The 7,917-nt window shown below is 51.2% G+C and overlaps 1 protein-coding gene across 1 annotated transcript in view; it reads left to right on the forward strand.

Annotated features, from left to right (window-relative positions):
- The first annotated feature begins 238 nt into the window (after window positions 1-238).
- Slc2a10 (solute carrier family 2 member 10) overlaps window positions 239-7,917 on the forward strand; it is a 13,065-nt gene continuing 5,386 nt past the window's right edge. The window contains exon 1 of the mRNA XM_021194924.2: window positions 239-364. Coding sequence (XP_021050583.1) covers window positions 361-364 — 4 coding nt within the window. The 5' untranslated portion in view covers window positions 239-360. The remainder of the gene's footprint in view (window positions 365-7,917) is intronic.

Here is a 7,917-nt window from a genome sequence, read left to right on the forward strand (position 1 = left end):
GAGAGGCCCGTCCTTCACAGGATGTGTGTGTGTGTGTGTGTGTGTGTGTTTACACTGGGCAGGTCTGTGAAGGGTGGCCCACAGTAACTGTGGAAACTATTTGTAGAGTGACAGTTTCTCCGGGGAAACTTGAAGTAAGTTCCTTTGTGGGGCAGCAGGGCCGCCACAGCATTGGCTGTCGGGCGGTACCGGGCTCCCCTCCGTCCCGCCCCCCAGGCTCAGACCCGGCTGGCCAACGTGGCGGAGGGAGAGCGCAGGCCCCAGCTCTGGGGAAACTTTGTCAGTCACTGCTACAGCGGAGATTTTGACCAGGACGTGCGGGACCCAGAGCCCAGCCCAGCTCAGCGCTACTCGCTAGCTATGGGTAAGTCGCGGCCACGGATCTCGAGCCACCCCAACCCCTTCCCAGACCCCGCGAAAGGCAGGGCGGTCCCCCACTGTTCATCCGCCTTCCAGGGGAGTGGCCTGGCCGCAGGGAGCCCCCAGGATCCCCAGCGCGATGATTCTGCAGACAGGGGGGCCTTGGGATAGTTCCGCAGATACGGTCGCTTTGGGGTGCTGAGGCTGTTGGGGGCTCTGAAGGGACTCCAGACGCAGACTGAGCCATAACACTCCGGAACCAAGTCAGTCAGCGGGTCGCTAAGCACCTCAGTGTAGGTATAGGGGCAGGGCACTGACAGGGACAGATTAAAACGGAACTCATGGACTGGATTGGACTTCAATGAGAGGCGACAGGTACTGCGGAGTTCCAGCCAGGACGACAGGTCTCTGCCACTGCAGGGGATCAAGATTTCTGTTATCTTTCCTGGATTCAGAAACTTAAAGGCACAGTCCGTTTCTCATTCTTCAGTGGACATGAGGTTCAGAGCACGCTCAGGGAGGGGCTGGGACGCACAGTGAACTGGGAGACTGGAGATGAGAAGCTGAGGACCAGGGAATGAACAGAAGCCGTGGCACACACAGGGTTACGAAGGCCAGGAGGTGTGTTCCTCGGGTAGCAAAGGAGACCAAGGCAGACCTGAAGCCTTGCCCAGAAGTGGGTTTTGCTGAGATGGGAGGTGGGGGGTGGGGTGGGGGGAGTGGGAGGTGGGGGTGGGGGAAGAGGTGAGGGGTGCTCCCAGATGGCAGAAATGCACATTGGGGGCCAAGCCAGGGGCACAGCAGCTCAGTGGATAAGGGGAGGGGGCTGAGAGTCGAGTAGGGGACAGATCATGCTGGGCTCTGAAGAGATCTTTGGATGTCATTCCAAAGGGCGAGGGAAGCTGAAGAATTTAAGCTGCAATGGTGGATGGAGTAACTTGTCTGTTAAAACCTTACCCCAGGCTGTTCAGGGGAGGGTCATTGTAGCTAACACTGATTGTGAGGTAGCTATCATCCCCTTTGTAGATAACGTGGTTCCTAGGAAGGTTCACTCTCTCAGCCCTCTCAGGGAATAAACACTGGTCCTCTAACAGGTTGGAACAGGAGAATAGCAAGCAAAAAGTGGGCCAAAGCAAGAACCAGCCCCAGAAAGGCAATTAGGAATTCCTGGAGACCCATGCCTGACATCGTGATATGAGCTTCCATGGGCTTAAACTGCCCCGTCTCCCATCAACTGACCGCAGGCAGGTCTCTCTGTCTGGGCTGGCTCCTTTGTGGCTTTCCTTGGTGGATGGTCTGGTACCTCTAATTCCTGGGGCATCTCCATGACAAAGTTCTGCCATCAGCCCCAGGGACGGTGGGGTCCTCTGGGATCCCGCTTCAGCTACAGTGGCTTCAGAGTCCCTGATGTAAATCCTGAGGAAACCACTTCCTAGGTGGTTCTGGGCCAGCACAGTATCCCCAAGGGCCCTCTCCTCTCCCAGGAAAGACTCTTAATTAAGTTTATAGTTTTGTAGGTGCAGTGGATTTCTCAGATGCCCACAAAGCGTCCCACCTATTACCCCAATACGACGTGCTCGACCTATTTCTGATGGTGTGAGTCTCTTAGGGACCTAGCCTTCCTCAGGCCCAACTTTACACAGGATTCTCAGACTAGGCTGTCGTGTTCTGGCTCACAACTCTCACAGTAATCCTGGCAAAAAGCAGCTCCCAATGGCTATGTCATAGCCTGCATGCGACTACCTTGAAATTTCCACTCAGCTTAGTTGTTTAAAATTCACTTCTAAAAAAATTCTGTGTGTGTGTGCACACACGCAAGCATGCACGCACATGTGTGTGTGTGTGAAAGACAAAGAGAAGTGGTAATGATGATGGTGGTGGTAGTGATGATGTATTCGTGCGCATGTGTGTGTGTGCGCGTGCGTGCGTGTGTGAGTGCGTGCGTGTGTGAGTGCGTGCGTGCGTGCACGTGTGTGTGTGTGAGTGCGTGTGTGTGCGTGCGTGCACGTGTGTGTGTGTGTGTGTGTGTGTGTGTGTGTGTGTGAAGTACAGGAGTACACACACATGTTGTGCATAGGGAGATCAGAGACTAACCTTAGGTAATTGGTTTTCTCCCCACCTTGTTGAGGCAGGGCCTCTCCGGTTATCTTTGATGCTCTGTGAGGTCCAGGGTCGCTGCCCTCCAAGCTTCTGGGTGGGTCTACTGCTCCTGCTTCCCACCTTGCCAGGGGAATGTTGGGATTACAGATGTGACAACCACATCTGGCTTTCTGTGTGTTCTAGGACTTAACTCCGGCGTCGGGCTTGTTCCGCACACGCTTTTACCTGCTTTTAGACAGTCTCACTGGGCCTAAAGTCCAACTTTTAAATTTAGATTTCTGAAGAGTCTTTCACGCTGTGGACAAATCGCACATGAATTCTTTGTTGGAATATAACAAATGGCATCTAGTCACATCTAGACGGGAACTTTCTTTCCCGTCTAAAGGCTCATGGGCCTGGCCATCAGTGTCTGCATTCTGGATGGTGTTCTGGTCTTCTGAGCTTCTGCCCGACACACTCATTAAACCCTGATAATAGCATTCTTGGGCTTCTCTAGTCTACATCGCTAAACTCTTGCAAACCCCTCCCACAAGCCATAGGTGCCATAGGTTTAAGAACCACATGGCCAGGTACAGCCCCAGCAGCAACCCCACTTCTGCCGCCAATTCCCTTTTTAGTTACTCGCAGTAGCTGCAACCCAAGTCCCAGAGAGAATAACTTGAAAGTCACCACGGCTTAATTTTTCTTCCCAGTTTCAGAGTGTTCGGTCCATGGTTTCTTGACCCACTGCATAAAGGTAGGATGGTATGGTAGAGGAAGCATAGAGTGTGGGGTCCTTTTAGCTCGTGTTAGAATGGAAGCAAAGGGTAGAGAAGGGCAGTGAGTCACTGACTTACTTCCTCCGAATAGGTCCCACGTCCTAAGGTTTCCAGAACCTTCCCAAACACCCCCCACCAACAGGGGATCAAGTCCCCCAACAACACGTGCTTTTTGTGGGTTCACCTCATACATAAGCCATAGCAATCACCTCATGTCGTCTCTGAGAGTGAACTCCAGGGGCCACCAGGGGTAAGGACAGTGTGTTGTGTTTTATAAAAAGATAAGGGTAGCCAGGGACATGTTTGAGGGAGGCGAGGTATAGTGTGGGCTCATGCTGAGGCATCCCTTCCCCCAACTGAGGCACCAGCCACATGATGGTGTAATATAGAGTACAGTTTATTCAGGACATGGGGAGGGGAGTTGAGAGAGAGAGAGAGAGAGAGAGAGAGAGAGAAGAAGAAGAAGAAGGAGGAGGAGGAGGAGGAGGAGGAAGAGGAGGAGGAGGAGAGAAGGAGAAGAGGCCAGGAGCACATGGAGAGGGGGAGGGGGATGGGGAGAGGAGGGAGAGGGTAAGGAGAGTAAGAGGAGAGGAGAAAGGAGCAAGAGAGCAAGAGAAGAGGGCAAGCAGCCCCTTCTACAGGGAGTCAGGCCCAGGTAACTGTGGGGCGGAGCCTAGAAGAACTGCCAACACAGTGGACCAGGCAGAAATTTGGGGTGCTTCCTTCATGAGGAAAGAAGGTGGAAATCACAACAATCTTTCCACCATGAGCGTTCTGCCTCTTTATAAAAATTCCCTGACACCCGGGAAGAGGCAGGAAGGAGAGATCAGAGCAACATCCTATCACACAAGCCTCTGTTATCTCGGTGTGCTGAGGGCCTGGCTTCCACTCTGGGGAAGGCATCTCCTTTTTCCGGTCATGAGTTTATTCGCTCATGGATAATATCAAGGCACATCTCCTAAAGCTGTGGTAAGACATGGACGGGCTATTAAGCTTGGTAATCAAAGCAACACCTGAACCAGGGACTGCTCTCAGAAAAATCTGGCGATCACGTGACCAAAGTTCTCCTTGTCTGCAGTGGGGGTAGGGTGATAGATGCTGCTGACTGCTTCTAGATGCTTCCAGAAATATCTGTGCTTAAGTGTGCGAATTAAAGCGTAAGAATGACCTGTACGGCTCCAATGCCAATGTGGCCATCACCAAACACAAGTTATTAATATTACTAATAATAACGAAAGGAATTTTATTCTGACGTCATGGACACTAAGAGACTTTTTCTAAGTAAATTTATGGAAATGATACCTGACACCCTCCATCAGGTTAGCTGCCATTCAAGCACCCAGTTGTCCACATGCGGCTGGCTGGTTACTACCGTAGGCAACAGCACAGGTGCAGAAGTTTCTATGTTCTAGAACATTCCGTGAAATGTTTGGCGAGGGAAAGCAGCGTTTTGAGTGGGTAGAGGACAGAGTGGGCAATGCAGAGAGCTGGCTGACACATTTGAATTGGTCTTTGCAAAGCAGGACCTCTGAACAGGAAAGTATCCAGTTCTAAGTGCTTGGGGTTAAGTGGTCGGGAGACACGGAGATCTGATGGTCGGGTGTCCCTTCATGACTAAAGGTAGGAATCAGCCACTCCTGAGGATGCGTGAGCTGAGGGTGGGGGAGATCTGGGCTGACAAGCACTGTGTCACTGGTCTGTGTCCTCTCCAGTGTCCCTGCTCACGGTCCCTTTATAAGCCCTGCAGGTTGTATTTCTGTCTCTCCTTCCTCACTGTGCAAACCCTCAAGGCTTTGTGACCAACAGCCCTGGACTCTCCCACCACCCACCATCTCATTAACATCTGCTTTTAAATTCATGAATCCTACTTGTTCCTTGGGGCTGTTTATCTTGCAACTTTTCTCCTTCCCTTATTGGAGGTTATTTTGGGATATCTGATGAAAATCACTCTTTGACTACATCCCAGTCTTGAGCATGTGGCCTTTCTGTCCCTGTCCCTATTTTTATCTTATTCCTCCGCCTTCTCTGCTAGTCTGTTGTGTTTTGAGACAGGGTCCTGCTGTGTAGACCAGGCTGGCCTCAAACTTGGACTCCTGCCTGCTGGGCTCACAGACTACTTATGTCTCATAAGAACACAGAGTTTCACGATTCGTAAGACGGGAGCTAACTGGTCAGATGTGTTCCCAGATTTCCACAAACTGGTTTTCCTTTCCTTTGGCAGTCTAGTACCCCGGGCTCCATTCACCTTAGGCAAGCGCTCCACCCCCAGGCTCACACAGCTCCACCCCCAGGCTCACACAGCTCCACCCCCAGGCTCACACAGCTGCTTTCTACAATTCCTTGTCATTCTGGTTTGAAGCTGGGGCAAGTGGCATATAAACCTTTAGTCTCAATCACTTGGAAGTCTGAGACCGGGGGATCTCTTGAGCCCAGAAGTTCGAGGCTAGCCGGGCAGTGAGTGGTAGAGCACAGCTCTAATCCCAGCACTTGAGAGGCAGAGGCAGGAGGATCTCTGAGTTCAAGGCCAGCCTGGTCTACAGAATGAGTTCCAGGACAGCCAGGGCTACACAGAAAAACCCTGTCTCCAAAATAAAACAAAACAACAACAACAAAAAGAAAACAAAACAAAAAGTCAAAATTACAATTAAACCACTGTTGTGCCCCAAGTTCATGGGAACTCAGATGAGCCCAAGAATTGTAAAGTCCACTGCAACTCGCAAAGAGTCTTTTATTGTTTCATGTTCGAACCCTGCTTGGCCACCTAGCACTTACTGCGTGAATGCTGGCAAGTGACTCTGAGTCCAGAAAACACTGGGTTTATATACAGTATAGGAATAGTGTGAATATTCACAGGAAAGGGGAGTAGAGGGTGGAATAATAGTACTAAAGCGGGAGGGGGGTTAATGGGTTCAAGGACTAATTTCATGGCAGTCATAACCGTCTGTGACCTGACCTCTGTTTACCTTTTACTTTTCCATGGTCTCCCTTGAGCTTGTTATTTCTCTAAGGTCTCAAGGACAGGCACCTGGAGAACTATCAGGAGGAGTATTGATTTTTGGAGACACAAAAGCGGGGAGAATGTCTCAAACTGTCTCCTCAGAATGTCCTCATTAAGGGGAAGTTTTATGGGTAGTGCCATTCTAACTCTAGAGGAGGGGAGGGGAGGGGAGCCCAGGGCTGCTGTAGGAGGACACGGTGCAGAAACCAGCTGTCTGCGTATCAGGTTTGCTGCAGGCTGGAGGGATGATGGGAGCTTCTAGCGGGACGGGGGTCCTGTGGGGGGGGGGGGAACACACGCCGAGGCAAACTGTACACAACACTGATGTCTCTCTAGTATCAGTAATTCAGGGGTTACAACACCACCACCTTACTTCTTGTGTAAACTATCAGAGGCCTGTGTCCCCTAAAAATGAGATTCCTCATTGTCCTGGAGACCTGAAGAACTCCTCCTGATCTGGCCCTCGTCAGCCTCTTCACTTCAAGTTTCCCATCGCTCACCTTTGCCTGACTCCAGCCTCTCCATCCTTGCAGATCTGCCCAGAGCTCAAAAGCTCTCCCACAGCCTTAGCTCCGCCCCTTAGTAACCTTTCCATTCTCTGTGGATGTTGCTGATGATGGCAGAGGGCTGCTGTGAGAATCCCTGAAGGAAGGCAAGCACAGCTTTCACAAGAGTCTGGCCCTTTGTGGATGTCACACATTGACCAGCTGTATGTGTTCCCAAATACTCCCACACTGAAGTTTTCCTGGCTGAGAGCCTCTGTAACCACTCTTCCCTTTGTATTGTGAGTTCTGCTACATTGTTTCCAGTTTCTCTCTCACTGTGGTCAGGTTCCTTCCCAGCTGTCCCCTCCCCAGAGAGGCTTTAGCTGACTCCCTTGGGTAAAGCAGAGCCCTGCAGGGCTCCTCCATTGCCCTGTGCTGATGGCATGAAGTCCTTGCCTGAGATCATGTGAACTTTATCAGTTGTCTGGCCGGGTGCCAGGTCTTAGATAACACCACAGCAGTGCCAGGCTTGGGAGCACAGCCAGCATGTGGTAGATGCTGGATGGGGACTGTCCACAACAATGTGACAATGAATGGACTATGAAGATGGTGGGAAATGGGTGGGTCTGTGGATAGATGGCTCAAAGAATCAATGGGTGGTTGGGCAAATTAAAGGGGAAATGGAGAGATAAACGGATGGATGGATGGATGGATGGATGGATGGATGGATGGATGGATGGATGAATATAGGATAAATGGATAGGTGGATAGATAAATGCATGACTACATGGTTTGGTAAACATAAGGAAGGAAGGAAAAGAAAGATGGATCAGTATGTATGTTGGCAGAAGGGGGGGAGGGAAGAACAGAGAGTTGGTTGGAAGGATGAATGGATGCATGGATTAATGGAGTGATAGAAGCATATGTGGGTGGATAGATGGAGGAAGAAGGAAGGAGGAAAGGAGGAGGAGTAGGCAGATGGCTGTCTGGATGGGTGGATGGATAGGTAGGTGGGTGGATGGATGGATGGGTGGGTGGGTGGATAGGTAGGTGGGTGGGTGGGTGAATGGATGGATGGACAGATGGATGGATGGGTGGGTGGATAGATGGGTGGATGGATGGATGGATGGGTAGGTGGATGGATAGGTAGGTGGGTGGATGGGTGGGTGGGTGGATGGATGGATGGATGGATGGATGGATGGATGGATGGATGGAT

Source organism: Mus pahari, chromosome 3 (genome assembly GCF_900095145.1).
Source record: "Mus pahari chromosome 3, PAHARI_EIJ_v1.1, whole genome shotgun sequence".
Classification (NCBI taxonomy): Eukaryota; Metazoa; Chordata; class Mammalia; order Rodentia; family Muridae; genus Mus; species Mus pahari.